Raw genomic sequence first — 20,189 nt, forward strand, 5'->3', positions numbered from 1 at the left:
CCATTTCTGTATGACAAAGAATGAAAACAACCCTACCAGCTTTTCATGTTGGGAAAGATGTTTTTACTCTTCTTCTGACCTGCTTTGGCATGACTATGTGATAGTTGAGGGGGGAAAAGGTAACTTCTTGTGTGAATGCTTGTGTACACTGGCTGCTTGTAGAGCGATTAGCTCTGAATTAGTCACAGCAGCACTTTAGTCAAAAGTGGACATTTCTTCATAAAAACAAGCGAAGACAGCAACACTAAAAGCTTTCTGGCAGAGAGGGTGATTTTGCTCTTCTGCCAAACCGCTTCAGCGTTAGTGTTTGATAGTTAAAGGGGGAAAGGGTTAGTTATTGTGCTAGTTGAACGTTAGCTTAGCCTTAGCCAGACCAACACATGTCTTTATCATAATTAGTGCTGAGAGCAACACAGAAAGCTTTCTGTGACAGAAAACAACATTGTTGCTCTTCTGCTGCCCCGCTTTGGCATGATTATGTGTTAGTTTCAGGGACAAGGTTAGTTGTTGTATACAGCTAATGAGTTTTGGCTCTTTTCTGTATTCCCACGGCAATCTAAAGAGACATTAAACCGTAAAAAATGCAGCCAGCCTTTCTTTGAATGACTGAAATTCTCCATCAACTGCTCAGACTCGTCATATTGCTGTTGCTGCTGTACGGTAATCCTTCTCAGTCTTGGACAGAGTGATTAAAAACTCTTAAACCTTGTTGTTAGTCCCGTTAGTTAAAAATATCAATCCAATGTTGAAATCTGTGTTAAGATCGGCAAGATGACACTGAGTAGCGAGGTAAACGAGGTGACAGTAAAATTATTATGTGTTTAATGACAACTCAGACTTTGGAGTATTGAAGGGGGGATAAAGTTAAGACATTTTGATGTTGTGTTCAAATGTCCCACGGAGAAAATTAGAATTTACATTTTTAGTGAGAAATCTGAATAAATCCAGTCATTTTAAAAGAGGAATATTTAATATAAGATAGATGTAAAGCATGAGTGCACTTAAAAACATGTCTCATTTTCCCCCCAAAATACACAAATAATCCTTTAAATGTAACTAATATTATAGATGAAGAGTAACAACTCCTCTAGCCCTTTAGAAGAAAAAATTGAAGAAATTCATACATTAATAAAACACATCAGCCTAACCCACCTGTAAAGCTGGAACAGCTTGAAAATAATTGATAATTTAATTTAATTTGGCTCGAGGTTTTAGGTACTGGGGACTCGTCTAGGACTCACACACAGGTAATGGGGATTCCACTTGGACTCAGAGTCAGGTAAAGAGGACTCGACTCAGGCTGGACTCAGATTTTTCTTTGGTGACTCGGACTCAACTTGGACTTGAACACTAGAACTCAACTCAGACACGAGGTCTGATGACTTGACTGCAACACTGTCTCCACACACACAGAAGGAGACGGACAGAGAGATACAACAATATGTAGCTTTTTACATTTCAATAACTAGTTACTGTACATTTGGCTAAAAATAATAAACTACTAACCATCAGGACAAATTCACTCAGCTAGAACACACATTTCACTCAAGCATTTCAACAGGCATCCCTGATAGTTGGGGTCAGCCATGTACTAGGTTTTTACCCAGTCTTGTTTTCGTAAACCCCTCGACCAAACAAAAGAGGGCTACCTCTTATTTGTTTGTGCAGACTACTGCCCAAGATGTAACATGGATCACTGCTGAAAATTGACTATGGGTCATGTTTAGGTTCAGGAAATAAATAGTATTTCAAAAGATTACCTATATCCAAGACCATGTAATATATTTAGGACAAGCTTTAGTTGGTTATGCAGTGTACTCTCATGTCGTGTTGGCAGTAGGTGAAAGTCCGAGGGCCCATTCAGTGCTGTCTGCAGCCCTGGTTTATGATTGATTTGCTCTCTAAATAGAAGCAAAGGCAGGAATTACACTTCGCTGTCAAACTTTGAGGGGCTGCATATGATAAGTGCATTTTTTGAGGAATATGGTACAAAAACCGCACATGCACATCCTTTTTTTGTGGATCTGCTTTAAGTCTTTTAAAGTATGTTATGTTAATAGGGATGCTCCAATACTCCTTTCTTATAGTGGGTGCATGTGCTTGCATTTGGATACTCACCAGTACATAAAACATATGAATACTTAAATTTTTTGAATAAGTTGAAAAGTTGGTTTGGTTTTTGTAGATGTTCATTTCACATCTTGCATATTATCTTAATACCTTGATTCTGTTCCCACTGTATTTTGGTTATTAAGCCGTGATGTGTTGTAGGGCATTTCCTGTGTAACTTTGGCTTTTATTTCCAACAAAGGTAACCAAATCCAAGAGGGTGAGTCATTCTGGAGTGACAGTACCTGTACAGAGAAATGCACCTGCACCTGCGCCGGCCTACAGTGCACCAGCCAACCCTGCTCTTTCTCTCAAATCTGCCAGCCTTCTGCCTTTCAGTTCTCCTGCCAGACAGTGCAGAGAAAAACCTGCACTATAATGGGTGATCCACATTACTCTACCTTTGATGGGACATTGTTTCACTTTCAGGGCACCTGTACTTACATTTTATCAGAGCAATGTGGTCAAGGACTGCCCTACTTTAGAGTAGAGGGCAAAAATGAACACCGGGGCAGCACCCATGTTTCATGGACCAGACTGGTTAAAGTGTTTGTCTACAATGAAACTATTGAGATTGTGAAAGGACACACGGGTATGGCCAAGGTTAGTAATCATGACTAAGGCTTTATTCTTGTAAATGTTACTTTTAATGGTATTTCTACAACTTTTCTTTGCTCTCTGGTGTGATAATAGGTCAATGGACTATTTGAAGCCACTCCAATATCACTTCACAACGGGGCTATACAGGTCTTCAAGTCAGGTTTTTCTGTCATCATCACCACTGATTTTGGATTGAAGGTATCCTACGACACCAATCATTACGTCCAGATCAGTGTACCCCACACGTACTTCAATGCAACATGTGGCTTATGTGGAAACTTCAACAACAACCCTGGGGATGACTTTCAAACCCCTGAAGGACAGCTTGTTAGCTCTGATGTGGATTTTGCCAACAGCTGGCAAGCATCAACAGACGATAACCTTGGTTGTGAGCCCCAGTGTGGAGGTCTGGATTGTGCTGCCTGCACCCAGTACCAGACCGATTTATACAGCAATTCTTACCATTGTGGTCTCCTCCAGAACAGTTCTGGTCCTTTTGCTGCTTGCCATCAAGATCTTCCTCCAGAGACCTTTGTAGAGAGCTGCGTGTATGATCTTTGTGTAGGAGGAGGTTACCAGCCCATTTTGTGCCAAGCCCTAAATGTCTATGCAAGTCAGTGCCAACAGTTGGGTATTCAGCTGCCAAACTGGAGGAGCGAAGGATTCTGTGGTACAGCTCAGTCACTAACCATTAAAATATTATGTAGATAAGATGCTTTGAAATCAACATTAATTTGCTTCTCTTCTGTTTTAGGAATCCAGTGTCCCCCTAAAAGCCACTTTGAGTCCCAAGGAACAGGATGTCCAGCTACCTGTGTCAATCCCAATTCTGCACAAAACTGCCCTCTGCCTGACCAGGAGAGCTGCATCTGTGATCCAGGCTACATCCTCAGTGCTGGAGTCTGTGTTCCACATGCTGAGTGTGGTTGCAGCTTTGAGGGTCGCTACTACCCCTCTGGGGCCACCGTAGTACTAGACGAGGACTGTGGAAGGCTTTGTAGCTGCAGTTATGGCTTCATGAATTGCAGTTCGAATACTTGTGGCCCACTAGAATCTTGCGGAGTGGTTGATGGAGAAAGAGGATGCACACCGAACAGCTATGCAACATGCTGGTTGAAGGGCCCTGGGTCTTATCATACATTTGATGGAAAGACATACCAGTACCCTGGGGCCTGTCGATTGACCCTTGCCAAAGTCATGGGACTGTCTGAGCATCCTCACTTCATGGTGACAACGGAAAAAGTCCCCAAAGGCCAGCAAGGTTTTGCCAATGTGTTAACGTTTGAGGCAGAGGGAACACACATCTCTATTGAAATTTCAGACAGCAGCAGAGTTAAGGTAAGTGGTTCTGGTTTGTTTCTGGAGCTTACGGAGAAAATTTAACAAAATGACTACATTTTTCTTATCTTAATATCTGACTATGTTTAAATGACCACTTAGGTTGACGCTCAGCTTGTCAGACTACCCTTCAGCTCAGCTTCTAACCGAATCCAGATCTACCACAGCAGCATCCACAGTATCATCATTCGCACATCATTTGGCGTAACTGTGCAGACAGCCTGGCCACACTTTGTGCGTGTCACAGCGCCCAGCAGCTACAACGGCTCACTTGGTGGACTCTGTGGTAACAACAATGGTGACCCTTATGACGACTTCCTCACACCCAACGGCAACCCTGTCGAGAGTGCTCAGGTCTTTGGTGACAGTTGGCGAGATGGTTCCCTATCTGCACACTGTGTTGAAAACAACATTGCTACAAAATCAAACAACTCCAGAAAAGACTGTGACATCCTTGGCTTGCCACATGGACCATTTGCTGATTGTTGGGCCATGGAAGATGCACAAAAACATTTGAATGCATGTGTGGAAAGCATTGAAGCCTTTCCAGATCCAGAATCAGCACTTTGCAAGGTCCTGGGTGATTATGCACTGATGTGTCAGCAGAAGGGTGTCTCCATTGGATACTGGAGGAATTTAACTGGCTGTGGTAAGCACTCTGTCTGTTTTTGATGTATTTGTCCATATATTTACACAGAAAGAATTTCCATTAGAAGTCCAGGACTCTGCTGATATTTTTTTTTGTCTCTCTCCAGAGCAAAACTGCCCTCCGCACAGCCACTATGAGCTCTGTGGCAACTCTTGTCCTTCCACTTGCCCCAGCCTCTCCTTCCCCTTCACCTGTAACACCAAGTGCCATGAGGGATGCCAGTGTAATGACGGTTTTGTCCTCAATGGCAATCAGTGTGTGCCACCAACAGGCTGTGGGTGCTACTATAAAGGACGATCCTGGCAAAATGGTGATGAGTTCTGGGACAGTGAGGAGTGCCAGAGCCTGTGTAGCTGTAATGGCAACACTGGGTTAGTCCATTGTACCCCGTCCACATGTAGTCCCCTTGAGTCCTGCCGTGTGGTGGAGGGTGAATACGGTTGCCATCCAAACCCGCATGGGGTCTGCTCTGCCTCCGGTGACCCCCACTACGCAAACTTTGATGGCAAGTTGTTTGACTTCCAGGGTACCTGCCGGTATGTTCTGGCAACACTTTGCAATGCCACTGATGGACTCGACAATTTTTCAGTGGAAGCAAAGAACAAGGCATGGCACGGGAGTCTTGTCTCAGTCACAGACGAAGTTTTTGTCTCTGTTTGGGGCTACCAAGTGTACATGTCAGGTGGCAGTAACAGCGTGGTCCAGGTGAGTGGATCATTTGTGTGAATACATTTTTAGCACTAAAAACCTGGGTCACTTCTTTGGATTTAAGGTATCAATGCTAAAATGCGTCTTTATTCATGGCCAGAAGAATAGTATTTGGATTTCTCGAGGGTTTATTTCAGTATTGGTACTAGCTGCAATCATGATGTATTGCTAAATCATCCTTGGGTTATGTTTACAGGTAAATGGAGTAACCACAAATTTACCAGTTGTCTTGAATGGAGGTCAAGTGTCAATCTATGCAAGTGGATCTCGCACCTTTGTTACCACTGATTTTGGCCTGAGTGTCACATATGACGGATGGAGTACAGTGACCATTTCTGTGCCTTCAAATTACAGGTATCTACTATTCAAATCTTACAGTATGGTAGTGCAATCAGACAGTATTCAGACCCTTTAATCAGTACTTAGGGTTTAGTACAGTTTCTTGCAGCGGTATTCCTGGTAAAAGATCCAATGGCCTGTAAGGGTAGCACCATGTCACTTAGATCCTGAGTAACCTGCCCGATTAAACACTTGTAGATGATGATGTAATAGTCAAAACTTAGTATGTTTAGGTTTTCAGGAAAGGACAAGTGTGATACCTCATGGGCTGTTTGTCCAGTATTTTTAATCCATGTTTATAATACCTCTTGAAGGGTTTTGAAGGGTTCTGACACAGCCGCCAAGGTGTGAGAGAATTACAGCGTGCAAAAATGTTTTATCTGCATCAAATTTTAGGCTGTCTCTGATCAGTCAGACGGTGTCTAATATCAATATTTGACTTTAATAGGGATTTATTTTTTTAGAAACTTATCATTTCATTTGGGATTACTTGCAGTGATCAAACGTGTGGACTTTGTGGCAACTTCAACGGGAATCCAAATGATGATTTCCGCACCCCATCCGGAATGATGGTCAACACCCCGGATGACTTTGGGAAAGCTTGGAAAGTGGCAGGCAACTACACTTGCAGTGATGGCTGTGGCTCCTCTTGTCCACAGTGCACCAATGACCAGCCTGCTAAAGCCAAATGTGAGGTGATTCAGGCAGTCAATGGCCCCTTCAGCTTCTGCTACACCAAGGTGGATCCAACGCCGTATTTCAATGACTGCGTGTTTGACGTTTGCGTGTCGGGTGAAAACAGCCAAGATCTTCTGTGCAGGGCCATTCAAGCGTACGCTGCTGCCTGTCAGGCTGCTAATGTTCGAATCTACCCTTGGAGAGAGAACACAACCTGTCGTAAGTTTACACCAAATCAGTCTCTAAAGAAACACAAACAGATATCAGCAACTCAATCTGCTTACCATTCTCATCAAGTTGACTCATGTTTGTCCTTTTCCTCAAAGAACTCGACTGTACAACAGCCAACACTCACTATGAGCTGTGTGGTACTGACTGTGGCCACACCTGTGCTAGCAACATCGATGCTATCTGTGAGCACGTCTGCTCTGAAGGCTGTTTCTGTGATGAAGGCTTTGTCAGAAGTGGGGCAAATTGTGTTCCTGTGGAGAACTGTGGTTGCCAGTATGATGGCTACTACTATAGTGTAAGTCATGGGAATTCAAAGATTTATGTAGTTGTGTCTATGTGTCTGGTATTCTGTAGCATGGGAGTCTATGCTTACATACAGATATTTACCTTAAAGTCTGGCACACACCTAAAGATTCTAACTGATTTTGAAAATGTGAGAAACCTCACACGTACTACATCCAATGTGGTAGTAATTTCGAGAGGGGTCTGGCAGCTGGCCATGCATTTCTGATGGCCACTCTTACTTTCCGTTCATCTGAGTCCCCTTATATCTCAGAAAGGAAGTGCCATTATTTGCCAGTACAGCATTTGGGTTTTGAAAAAAAAACATTAACTTCATTCATAATCAAAGTCTGGCAATTACATTTATGAAATAACCATATTGCAAACATTACAGACTATAAACATTTCACAAATTCTTAGGATTTTCCCCTTGTGGGACTAATCATTATGTCTAATCATTGTGTATCAACCCATTTAAGAAGTATTTTCAGAAGTCATTTCATGAATGGTGGCTTACTTTAGCTTCATTAGCTTTAGCTAATGCTAACATAGATATTCTAGCTACGTAATTACCTAAGCCAGTGTTGCTAATGTAGATACATAGCTTATGCATGCTTTGTGAGCTTAGCTTTAGCCACATTAGATATGTAGCTTACATAACTGCTTTGTTAGCTTATCTTTATCTACAATAAATATGTAGCTTACATAGCTCTTTTGTGATCTTGGCTTAAGCTATTTTAGCTACATAGCTATGTTATTGTTAGCTAAGTTCACTTTAGCAATGTGAGTTTTAGTAAACATTGCTAAAGTCACCTTTGCAGGTAACGTGGACTCTGTGTTGTATACTATTAGATTTCTGATTGTAGATATTGAAAATGTTTTTATAGTCTCAGGTCATAGCAGCCTGATAGAGAAAGGTCTTTACAAAATGAGGGAGCTTTAAAAGAGGCATAGCTGGCCTCTGAGCTCATTACAAGACTCTTTAAGGCTTTTAACTCTTTTCATCTAGCTGGATGTGAAGTAAGAGGTCTTCAGGACCAAGTCATATTGATATTGATCGCCTCCAAGCCAGACATGTTGTATGATCCTTGTGGGGAAAAAAATCCCCTTTTTATTGTAAAGTGCAGGGATCATACCTAATGTATGTCATTTTTGATGGCTCTCCTACAGGCCGGTGAGTCCTTCTGGACAGAGAATTGCTCACAACATTGTGAGTGCTTTGCTCCCAACGACCTACGCTGCTCTGCTGCATCTTGCACTCCTGAACAAGAATGCACCATCAGAAACGGCCAGCTGGGCTGTTTTGGTGCGATGCCTGCTATGTCTCTTTGTACCGTGTGGGGGGACCCACATTACGTCGGCTTTGATGGGGCACTGGCTCATTTTCAAGGCACATGCTCTTACATCATTACTGAGAGTGTGAGCCACGGCATCAATGAAACCCAGTTTCAGGTCGTGGCCACCAATAATCATCGCGGAAACAACCATGTGTCATTCGTGTCAGCAGTGGATGTATACCTCTCTAAAGCACCGGAGAACTCAGCACACATCAGGATTGGACCAAACAAAAGAGTGAAGGTAGCTCTTATTTCCAAGATGAGCAACTTTCTGCTGAAATAAAAGGGGAAACAAGTATCTCCTCACTTCCTGCTCATGTCTCTTTAATCTTATCTCTTCAGGTGAATGGAAATGCAGTGTCTCTTCCCACCACAGCAGGAGCCTTTGCTCAGTTGTCAATGCAGGGAAGATTCGTAGAGGTCGATGCAGGTGACCTGATTGTAGAATTTGATGGAAGGAGTACTTTACTGGTTAGAGTTAGCAGAAATCATGAAAACAGAGTCAGAGGGATGTGTGGAAACCTCAATGGAGATGCCACAGACGACAAAGCCTTGCCCAATGGAACTTTGGCACTGAATGATAACCAGTTTGGGCACAGCTGGAAGTCGCCCACGAGCCAGCCAGGGTAGGCCTGACATTGTCTCACCTCCTAATGAAACACTCTTTATTCACAATCAGATTTTTACTTTATGCATGTCTCAAATCCCCAGTTAGGAGTCTTAGACAGTTTTGAAACAGACTCAGTATTATTGTTGTCTTTTCCAGGTGTGGATCCACAGATAAAGAAGTTGATGGTGGAATAGACAACTGCCCTTTGTTGCAAAAATACTCTGACCTCTGCAGTGTCATCACCAACACGAGTGGCCCATTTAGTGCCTGCCACCCGCACTCCGATCCACAGCTGTTTTACACCTCCTGTTTGTATGATCTCTGCCTCTACACTCCAGCCCATGGCACGCTGTGTTCTGCCGTCTCCGCCTATGAGACAACCTGCACAGTTTTAGGATCAAACATCCTAGAATGGCGCTCTGCTCTGCAGTGTGGTATGTTCTTGTTAACAGACAGCCAGAGATAAAGAATGTCTGAATGTTTGTTTCTTTCTTCATGCTTTTCTTAATTTTTGCACAGCTGAGTCAGACCCCTGTGATCATCTGGACTGCACAGAGGATGAGTGGTGTGGTGAGAAGAATGGAGTATATGGCTGCTTCTGTGATGAGACACACCATCGGGCCAAAAACCAGAGCTACGGTGGGACTGTTAAACCCCAGACTTCTTTTTAATCATTGAAGTTTAATGCTTGAGTACATTAGCAGATATTTATGGCTGTTTATAACTTGAGCATTGTTTAACTATTTCAAGCTGCATTTGTGATGAGTAGGAGTGAAACTATCAGCTAAAAAGACACAAAAATGTCTGTCGGATCAAAAGATCCAGATCAAGCAATTGTGATGTGTTATTGTTTCATGTCTTGCTTTTATACTGTGAAGCACTTTGGTCAACCCTGGTTGTTTTAAATGTGCTATATAAATCAAATTCCCAATACTTATTTCAAATACATATATAAATATACAAGTTACATATCCCAAATTTCCATGAAAATTCATGTAAATGTCCATCAGTCTCCCCAACATCCAAACAAATTTCCCAAATTCCAATGAAAATTAAAAAAAAAAAAAAAGAAAAGAAAAGCCTTAAAAATATATCCTCAAAATGTCCATGTAAATACCTGAACATTTCTAAAGAAAAATACCCTAAAAAACCTGAAAATTTAATGGCAAAAAAATCCAACATTTCAAGAAAATTACCCCAAAAATTCAGCAGCCATTCTGGAAATTTATTTAGCATACAGCATACATACTGATTCAGTGTAAAAAAAAAAAAACCTGAATATTTAATCAACTGACACAGGTGTATTCTGTCTCAAATATGGAAGGTTTCGCTCATCAGATTGCAGACCTGACCGACTTATGTCTGAATTAATCTAACAAGTGCGCTGTCAATGAAAGACAGTAAACCAACAGACCATCTGTGCTTCTGTTCAAACCACTGTTGAAACCAAACCTACACCATAGGTCAGTAAGCTGTGATCACGACAAAAACAATGAAAACAACAATTTTTTTCTGTCTTTTTCCTTTCAAAGACTCAACTATCACTTGTGCCAGCAGCACAGGCAGCATGTCCTTGTCACGCTGCCAGCTGTTTGAAGCTGGGTTTGATCTGAGCGCCCTCCACCTCAGAGATCACTCTTGCAATGGGACAATCCAGGACGGACGATTGATCTTCAATTTTGACAATGCAGACCACAAGTGTGGGACAGTTCTCAGGGTATAGTCTGAATACCATAATGTCACAACATAGTCTGAATTAAAGAAGTTATCTGAATATGACTAGAGAGTAAAAGCACTACATAAAACACACTATTAACAACTTTTATCATTTGGTGTTTCTACTTTCAGAGCAATGGGACACATTTCATCTATGAGAACAATGTCAAGGGTGACGTTGATCCCCATGAGGGTCTGATCAGCCGCAAAATGTCGCTTAATCTGGCTTTCTGCTGTGATTACCCTCTGACACAGGACCTGTCTATGACTATGGGTATCAACCCCGTAGAGAGGTAATAAAAACCTCCTGTTTGCTTATTTTTACTCCTCTCTCAAAACTGAAAATCTGCTTATAGAGTTTTTTGTTTCAAAACTTCAGTAATGCTGAGATTTCACACACCATACTTCATGTAACCAACACCAGAACTGTACAGATGCTCTTTATTTTTAATAGTTACAGTGATACCAAGATTCAGTTCAAGTTATTTGCCCAATTACCCTAAATTGTTTCCTTCAATAAAAGTCCTACCCATGTAGCCACCTTTACAATAGAGATCCAAGAGTGTCAATGTGTCAAAGCATTTCAAAAAGCCGTTAATCTTAAATACTTTACGTACTCTAAAGCTTAAAAGTGGTATTCTTTTTCAGGTTGTTAACATTGTATTGTATGATGTCTGTTTTTTCAGCATTGTGAACAGGAAGCTTCCAAGTGGCATTGGGCAGTATAACATCAGAATATTACCCTACCAGGATGCTGACTTTCAATTCCCCCTCACTGGAGACAGCACCGCAGAAACAGAAATCAACCAGAAGATGTACGTGGAAGTGCGCACAGAAGGAGTGGATGAAGAGCAGATCTCCACCGTCATCAATTCATGCTGGGCCACACCTGTCAACATCGCAAACCACCCTGTCCGCTGGGATCTCATCACTGCAGAGTAAATCCACATTTGCCAGCCTAACTCATCCAGAAAAACAACATTCTTGTTTTTATTTTCTTTCTTGAAGTCTTCATTTGCTCCAGTCATCATCTCCTCTTTCGCATTGTCTTCCAGGTGTCCCAACCCAGAGGATGGAACCGTAGAGGTGATTCAAAACGGCATCTCCACTGTGTCCCGATTCTCCTTCAGGATGTTCACCTTCTCAAACTTCTCAGCCATCTACCTGCACTGCAAGGTCCACCTTTGTCTCCTGAAGGAAAATGATTGCGCCAGCGTAAGTACTGACATGTTTGTGTATGTTTTTATTCAGATTATGCTGTATAGACTATCAACAGGTGCATTACCATGAAACTATCTCTGCAGCACTGCTACCAAGGTGACCACGGACGATTTAAGAGGGCTGTAGCACACCTTGACAGCACAGACATCTCAGTTGGACCCATCTTTAAGAGGCAGGAACGATCACTTTATAAAGGTAAAGCTCTTAAGTTTGTGCCTGTAAAAAAAAAGTATTCACTCTCTTGGATTTTGTACCTTTTTATTGATTTTATAAATCAATCATGGCCAATATAATTTGGCTTTTTTGACAAAGAAATATTACAAAAACACCTCTTTAATTTCAAAGTGAAAGCAGATTTCTGCAAAGTAATGCCAATTAGATTAAAAAAAACAAGTTGTCTGTCTCAGTTTGTGAGGACGGCCTGATCTAGGCAGATTTACACAAGTGGCATACTTTTTCTTCCATTTCTTGATTATTGATTTAACTGAACTCCAGGGGATGTTTTCATTGCCTTGGACGTTTTTTTGTATCCATCCATTGACTTAGACTTCTCAAGAACCTTTTCTCTGAGTTGCATGGAGTGTTGTTTTGTCTTCATGGTGTAATGGTTGCAAGGAATATTGATTAACCAGTGAATGGACCTTCCAGACACAGGTGTCTTTATGCTGTGATCACTTGGGACACATTCACTGCACTCAGGTGATCCTGATTTCACCAGTTGTAAAAATACTGGCACCAAGTGACTAGACCTCAATGAAATTAGTTCAGTCACTGTAAAGGGGTGAATATTTATGTAGTCATTTATTTGACATTACATATTTCTGTTTTATGAGCATTACTTTGTAGAATTCTGTTTTCACTTTGATATTAAAGAGGGGTTTTTGTCTTTTTTTGTCCACAAAGCCAAATTACAAGGACTGTGGCTGATTTACACAATTGATAAATGGTAAAACCTTCAAAGGGGTGAATACTTATTGTAGACACTGTAAGATACTACAGAGTTGTGTGGTACATTGTATTTAAAACTGTGCCTGTTTTTTGCAGCTGTACCATTAGGAAAGAGCGGTGCCCAGGGCCAGCTGATCTCTGTCGTGATCCTGCTAGTCAGTTTGCTGACTGTAAAATCTCTGATCTAGAAAGCTCAAAAATGAGCCCACAAAGACATGCCATCATATAAGACTACAGCATATGAACCAGTGAGAACTAGCTTTATGTAAAAATGTATGTAAATAGTCAATTGTTTATCTTTATGCAATAGAAATATATGGAATGAGTACCCTTTTAGTGTCCTAAAACTTTTCCAGATTTGGGCCCCTCTGTAACACATCATGTCTGAAGTTGTGGTTGTATTTTCTGAGGAACATTCTAAGGTTGTAAGATGGCAAATACAAATTTGACTCTTGTAAATGACACTGATATCTCCTGCTCACTTCTTTGTATTTACTTTAATGATTATTGATTGTTTTTAAAATGGGATAATATGTGGTGTAAGTCATCAATGATGAAGGAAAAGCAGTAAATGAAGTTAATTGTTAAATGTGCATCTTTAACAAGTCACTTTATATAGCGATTTGTTAAATGTTTATGCATATTTGGATTGTTTACATGAAGAATTCTTTTTCTGAATTGTGTTTTCTTTCAAAGTTGAAAAGTGGTTGCTTTATCACACTAAGGAACACCTTTTTCACAGCGTTGTAATTTAGTCTATTTACTTTGTATAAAACACCATTTCTTTCTTGTATACTGGTTTTCTTTGAAGTGACTCATATCATGGGATCATTCACAATAAAGTCAAATTTATCTTTATTTGTGTTGTCAGGATCTTATCGGATATGGACTTATATTTATATTTCACACTGAAACCTACTAAGCCTTTCAGGTCATGACTCAATCTCTTAATAGTACTCTGTAATTATTATTGCATTTTTCATATGCTGTCCAGTGAAATGTTTAAAGAGGAATTCAGTGAAGATAATTTGAGAAAACTATAAAGTGCAAATATATAAGAATGTCATTAGGCCATTTTAACCTTATTTCGCGTATGGAGAAAAAACATGCAAACATGAAAAACAACGCCTAAAAATCCATGTTGCTGCTAATCATTGATTTATCCAAGACTGTAATAATTAAACACAACAAAATGTACTTTGCGTCAGTGGAAATAATTCATTTTTCTGTTTTTGTCATCGAAAAAGAAAAAAGACTGGCATCATGACAAAAACTGGCATTCAAGGGGTTAAGGTCTTAAAAATGAAAGAATATTTGATATCAATAACGAGGTCAGTTCTAGGAAGAAAAATTAGCACAATCAAAACAGAAGAAAATATTGATGTCCATTAATGTATGTAACATTATACAAAAAATAATGCGTAAAAATCAACGGTGCCACTAATCATCGACATATCACTGGCTATAATAATTCAACACAAAAAATGACTTTGCATTTAGTATATCGAAAATAATTCATTTTCTGTTTTGTTTGTTCATCAAAAAACATGGTGGCATCATATCAAAAAACCTGGCATTTGAATAATAATAGTAAATATTTGATATCAATTTTTTGGCCAGTTGTAGGTAAAAAAAAATGCTCAATGAAAGTAGAATAAAATTTATGGTGGTCACCTGTAGTTTTGCTTTCAATAAAGTGAAAAGAGCACAAATTCGGCTGTTTACAGCTGACCTACGTTTTGTAACTATTCCCCAGGCATACCTGCCATACTAGCTTCGAATTAGAAAATCCTGTTACTCAAATATTCAGTGTTATTTTTTGTTTGAACATATCAAGTGTGGTATTTAAAACACCAACAAGGCACCACAATAAACTTTTTTTTTTTTTTTAAATAAACTGGCTGGTTGGAATTTGGTACAAAATTACAGCCCCAAAACTTACACTTCTACACAGCTATCAGGCGATTTAGCTACAACCGGAAGTCAAAAGACATGACCGAAGTCTTACTCGCGGTCCGTGTCTGGTCTCAGTGCTACCTAAGGTGCAGGGCTGTATGTTAACTTTTTTTTGCCCATAGTGCTGGTGCTACAGGGTTTGACAATCTTGAAGAACAGAACACAAAACCTGTAGCACAATATTTTTTACATCTCTAAAACCAACATATAACCAAAATGTATGTTCAGTAAATGAATGCACTTTAAATACAACACCAAAACAGCCTAAATTATAGCTCTTAAATAATGTCTAACGAAGCAAACAGCCAATCATTGTTAAGAATTTTGAAGTGCAGCAGAGAAGAGAGAGATGCTGATGGTTCATCTCTACATTCAGACGCAAAAGAAGAGCCAACTACTGGAAGGTGACTAATTTCATAGCAGTGCTGGTGCTTGAAGGTGATTAGAGCAGTATGATTTGGAAATCAGACCTTGAGAATCCTTTTGTTTGTATTCATCAGTTTTTTAAACTTTAGGAGAGACCATCAGACAGCTGAAGTCTTTTCTGGTTCATCCTAATTAAACTTTCATGTGGTCTACATTTAATTTGTATATATCAACATATTATATAAACCCTGATATTGTGCATTCGTAGTCAAACTACGGAATAGAGTAAAGAACACGTTTTAGGTTCTTATGTGGGACTTCTATTTGATTTCTTGCCAGCTGAGTTGGCCCACAGCCCATAGTTTGGACACCCCATATGTATTTGCTGATACTCAGAGTAAAAAGAAAAATATTTCTAACATTATTAGAGTTTGGTCCATATTGTACACACTGGGTTCTGATGTTTATAGAGCTAATGTAAATGAATAAATCTATATTTTCTCTCTAACAGTGTAATGATAAAATCAGTACTATTGGAATTAGATTGTAATTAAAACAAAAAAACCTGTCACCAAAACGAGTCATTTCTACGGTGGCCCTGCAGGCCAACAGGAATAGTATTTTTAAAAGCACAAAATACATTTCACAAAGCACAAATAAATAAATTTTTAAAAACCATAAATACATTTCACAGAACAAAAATAAATTTCACAGAACAAAAATTAAGTGTTTACCAGGATGGAAGAGGACGTTCAGCTGATATAAGGCTTTAACAAGGGACATACAAATTGTGTGATTCTTGAAATACTCTCTGCGTATCATAAATACACATGATTGTGTCAATCTTGAATGTCATTTCTTGTGTGTCAGGTCCCAGCAGCTCTGGTAATATTTCCCTCCTAAAGATATTTAATGAAGAAAATCCACTCCTGGTCCGAGGTCCTTTAAGTGAGCTTTAAGGGTTCCAATTGGGATTGGGTGAAATTCCTTTTTTGATACTATCATCCTCTCCCTGGATTATACAGGAGTATACAGTGGTACCGCCAAGTGTTTACATTATAATCAAACAATACACATGTTGGGTGGATGCAAGAACAGCGAGCAGAGCTTGCCTACCCCAGCGTTTCATGAAATTATTCATCAAAGCGCCTCGAGTCTAAAAAAAAAAAAAAGTGTGGAAGGAAAGGTTTGCAGAGGATTTGTAATTGAATTGTTTTTTTTTTTTTACAATATCTAACTTACTAAAAATAAGCTACGTTCACTCTGTTCCTCTCTGGTTTTTGAATGTATTGCGCTCTTCTCATTCCTTTTTCCTTCCCTTGTCCCCGATTTACAGTTTTCCTCCATTGGTTTGGCTCATTCCTGAAACCTAAATTACATTCTCAAAATAACATAGACAAACCTCCAAACCACTTGGCAAATGTTCATAACAGAAATGAATTTCTCCTTCGTTAAATCAAATTGCAAATGTCATAGTACATGTCTCAATGTCTCAGTACATCTTTACAAATGATCAAGTACAGATAGTCTGCATTTAGCACAATTTCCAAGTGAATAGATCTTGTTGAGCTAAACTGGTTGTTGACTTCTCAGTCTAATAGTTGTTATCTCCAAAACATGTCAGCATCATTTCATTGTTTAAGTCATCACATGCACAATAGTCTGTTCAATAGTCAAAATTAGTCAAGAATATACTGTAAAACCATAAATACCATACATGAATCTCTTGGAACATCGGATAAATTAATTAATTGACAGTCAGGTGAAACTAGAACTTGAATAACAAAGGAGGAGTTTCACACATCTCAGATGACCAATCAAAACGTGTGTTTAGTTACCTGACAGGTGCTGTCCGTGATTGTGAATGCTGCCAAACATGTATAAATAGAGCTTGTTTTTTGTTTATGTAATTATATTACATGAGGTATAAATTTTCTTTTCACTCTGATGTATGGAAGTTACCTACAGTTTTTCTCCATTGGTTTGGCTCATTTCTTGAAACAGAAATTACATTCTCAAAACTCTAAGATCATTTGGCAAATCAGTCTTACAGTTCAACACAACAAAGCTCATATCTCTCCCAAAACTGTTCACTCATGCTTCACAACTCAATTCCATTCCCATATAAATAGTCAGTGCCACCAAAAATGCAAAGATCCTTCTCTGCTTTGCTTTGACTCATTTCTTAAAACAGACCGGACGTTCTCAACACTCTTGGTGCTTTTGCCAAAATAACCTGGATGATTCAGCACAACACCATGGTTCACCTGCAACAGCTCATATCTCTCCCAAAACAGTTCACTCATTTGTCAAAACTAAATTCTATTCTCATATAAATAGTCAGTGCCCCCAAAATGCATAGTCCCTTTGGCATTGTGTAAGCAATGCAAGTCAAAATATTTTGATGTTTTGTCACTATGGCAGATGACCATTGAAATATCCCTCATGTCCACCTCTCAGTCTTAGCCCACCCCTTTATTGACAACTGTTACTGTGCTAGTTTTTTTTTGTCTAGCTAACAGAATACAATTGTGTATAAAACTGAGAAAAAAATATATATAGGATTTCACGGTAAGAGTAGCCTCCAAGTTATTCTACTCATCTACTCAGCTACTCATCATAATGTTGTTTACCAGTAATGTAGTACCATAATAACCAGTTGTTACAGCGTTGTATGTAAAATGTAGAACTCTGGACTGAAAATGAACAGATATATTATATTATCTGTCAAGTATTACATCATCAGTTTTGAAAAAAAAATGTTATCACAATATCAGCCAGGATATTTTATTACATTATTGGTGACGTTATTACGTTATTGGGTTTTATTACATTTTTGATCGAGTTAAGTGCATAATTTATTATATTTTCAGGCGTAATTACATTTTCAGGAAATTATTACACATTATAGGGTGCTACATGGATGAGAATCTGTGGCCCAACAGACAGGAATGTCAGGAGGTGTAGGAAGACTGCACTGTAATTCTGACAGCACTGCATGTACAGTTTTCCCTAAGAAGATTGTCCTACGTTCATATTTCTACTTTGTTTTTTGTTTTTTTCTTTGTTTTATGCAGTGCTGTCTTTTCCTTTCTGTATCACAATGACATCGTCTGTCAACAAATTACAGTAAAAACAGCAAAAGCGTGACGGGGGGGGGGTGTAGGCAGCTCACAAGACCAGCGAGATCTCACAGGACTTGAGTTCAAACTGTGGCAGCAACTATACCATAAATAGAGTAATGAAGTGATTATTTTTTAATGAGGCATATAAAAAGCATACAGAGGAAGGTTGAGAAGTGTTGAAATGGCCCTTTAACATTGTTTCAGTGTATAATGAATGCATATATAGTTGAATCAATGTTGATGCAATTCTACATTCTTTCAATGTTGATCATATCATAGTAAAATCAAGGTTGATTCATTGTCAGAATTGATTGGAAATTCAATTATTCAATATTCAATTATTTCCCTGTAGATCATAGCGAGCACTTTCAATGTTTTTTTCCAATGTCTGACATCAGTGTTGATTGCAATCTTCAGCCTGACAGTATCACAATGTTGATTCAATCACTTCTTGCTATCTGGGATGGCTTTTGCAGGTAATCCATGGTGTTTTGCTATTTGTACGAATTGTTTTGAGAAATGCACTTACTGTTTTGTAAATGTCGAGGATGATTCGAGAAATGTACCAAAGCGACTGAGAAAAACTGTAAGTAACTTCCATACATTGGAGTAACAAGAAAATGTATACAGCATAACATTCTGTAATATAATCACATAAACAAAAACAAGGAACATTATATGTAGACTACAGTGCTGTAAATAAAGCTGGAGTTTCACAACTAACACTTCTTCACTGGTCGTCATCATCCTTCCTCTCCTGGCCCTCCTGGCAGTCCTCCTCACCCTCCTGGCCATCCACATGCTGTTGTCTGTCTGGCAACAGATTTTCATCCACATCACAGCGTATATTCTCCCTTGCAATGCAACAAGGGATTGTTGTTGATGTTTTTCACTAATTTTGACTATTGAACAGACTACTGTGCATGTGATGACTTAAACAATGAAACAATGCTGACATGTTTTGGAGAGAACAACTATCAGACTGAGAAGTCAACAATCAGTTTAGATCAACAAGATCTATTCACTTGGAAATTGTACTAAATGCAGACTATCTGAACCTAATCATTTGCAAAGATGTACTGAGACATTAAGATGTACTAAGACATTTGCAATTTGATGAAATGAAGGAGAAATTCAATTCTGTTGTGAACATTTCACATTTCATGCTACTACAGTAGTGTGCATAACACTGAAAACTCAGGCAAACATTAAATACTGTATCCAGCACAGGTTACAATTACAGTAAAAAGAAAAAAAAGGAAAAAAATCTGAAAAACAAAAAATACAGAACAGAAAATACTAGGCATTATCTCTTCAACTAGTTGGACCTGGCCAGAGAATTTCATCAACATCACAGGCGATATCCTCACTGGCAAGACAACATGGAAGAACTGTCTTGAATGTTGAATCCTTCCTTGCACAGCTGCAGTGTCGATTTGGTCACAGGCCTCCTCCATGGCCTGAATGAGGGGTACCTGAGCCTGGGGCCAGAGAACGTAAACCCTCTACTGCAATGCTGAGAAAAACTCTTTGATTGGATTTATATTTTTTAATGAATTTGGTCCTCTTCTTCTTTGAGCATGTTCTCTTTTTGCTTCAGGTCTTCCTCTTCCCCTTCCTCCTTCTCCTCGGTAGATTCCTCCTCTCACCCTCACACTTCTTCTTCTGACTCCTTCCATTTTGGTTGAAGACAGGTGAACTCACCTGCTGCATTTTTATAGTGCTTAAACTTGACTAGTGTGTCTACAATTAAGCAGTCGTGTGTTTGTGCACCTGATGACTGTGTTCAGCCAATGACTCATTGGTGTGGTTTTTTGACAGTCAGTGCTTTGGAATTGCAAGGAAGTGACATCGTGATATACTTCTGCGTCTAATGTATACAAGCGTGTTTAGTGTTTTGCAAATCACTGTGTGTATTGTTTTGCTAAAGGGGAAAAAGGCTGACATTGTGCTTATAGTGGTGCAAATCTGAGCTG

The 20,189-nt window shown here is 39.4% G+C and overlaps 1 protein-coding gene across 1 annotated transcript in view; it reads left to right on the forward strand.

Moving 5' to 3' along the window:
• The window catches only part of LOC121528608 (alpha-tectorin-like), a 34,847-nt gene extending 21,893 nt beyond the window's left edge, over nt 1-12,954 (forward strand). The window contains exons 7-24 of the mRNA XM_041816122.1: nt 2,312-2,712; nt 2,803-3,379; nt 3,464-4,047; nt 4,150-4,696; nt 4,803-5,401; nt 5,601-5,758; nt 6,240-6,640; nt 6,748-6,947; nt 8,105-8,512; nt 8,614-8,897; nt 9,038-9,315; nt 9,401-9,520; nt 10,414-10,598; nt 10,730-10,890; nt 11,284-11,535; nt 11,653-11,812; nt 11,902-12,013; nt 12,863-12,954. Coding sequence (XP_041672056.1) covers nt 2,312-2,712; nt 2,803-3,379; nt 3,464-4,047; nt 4,150-4,696; nt 4,803-5,401; nt 5,601-5,758; nt 6,240-6,640; nt 6,748-6,947; nt 8,105-8,512; nt 8,614-8,897; nt 9,038-9,315; nt 9,401-9,520; nt 10,414-10,598; nt 10,730-10,890; nt 11,284-11,535; nt 11,653-11,812; nt 11,902-12,013; nt 12,863-12,954 — 5,519 coding nt within the window. The remainder of the gene's footprint in view (nt 1-2,311; nt 2,713-2,802; nt 3,380-3,463; nt 4,048-4,149; nt 4,697-4,802; nt 5,402-5,600; nt 5,759-6,239; nt 6,641-6,747; nt 6,948-8,104; nt 8,513-8,613; nt 8,898-9,037; nt 9,316-9,400; nt 9,521-10,413; nt 10,599-10,729; nt 10,891-11,283; nt 11,536-11,652; nt 11,813-11,901; nt 12,014-12,862) is intronic.
• The last annotated feature ends 7,235 nt before the right edge of the window (nt 12,955-20,189 follow it).

Source organism: Cheilinus undulatus, linkage group 20, assembly GCF_018320785.1.
Source record: "Cheilinus undulatus linkage group 20, ASM1832078v1, whole genome shotgun sequence".
Classification (NCBI taxonomy): Eukaryota; Metazoa; Chordata; class Actinopteri; order Labriformes; family Labridae; genus Cheilinus; species Cheilinus undulatus.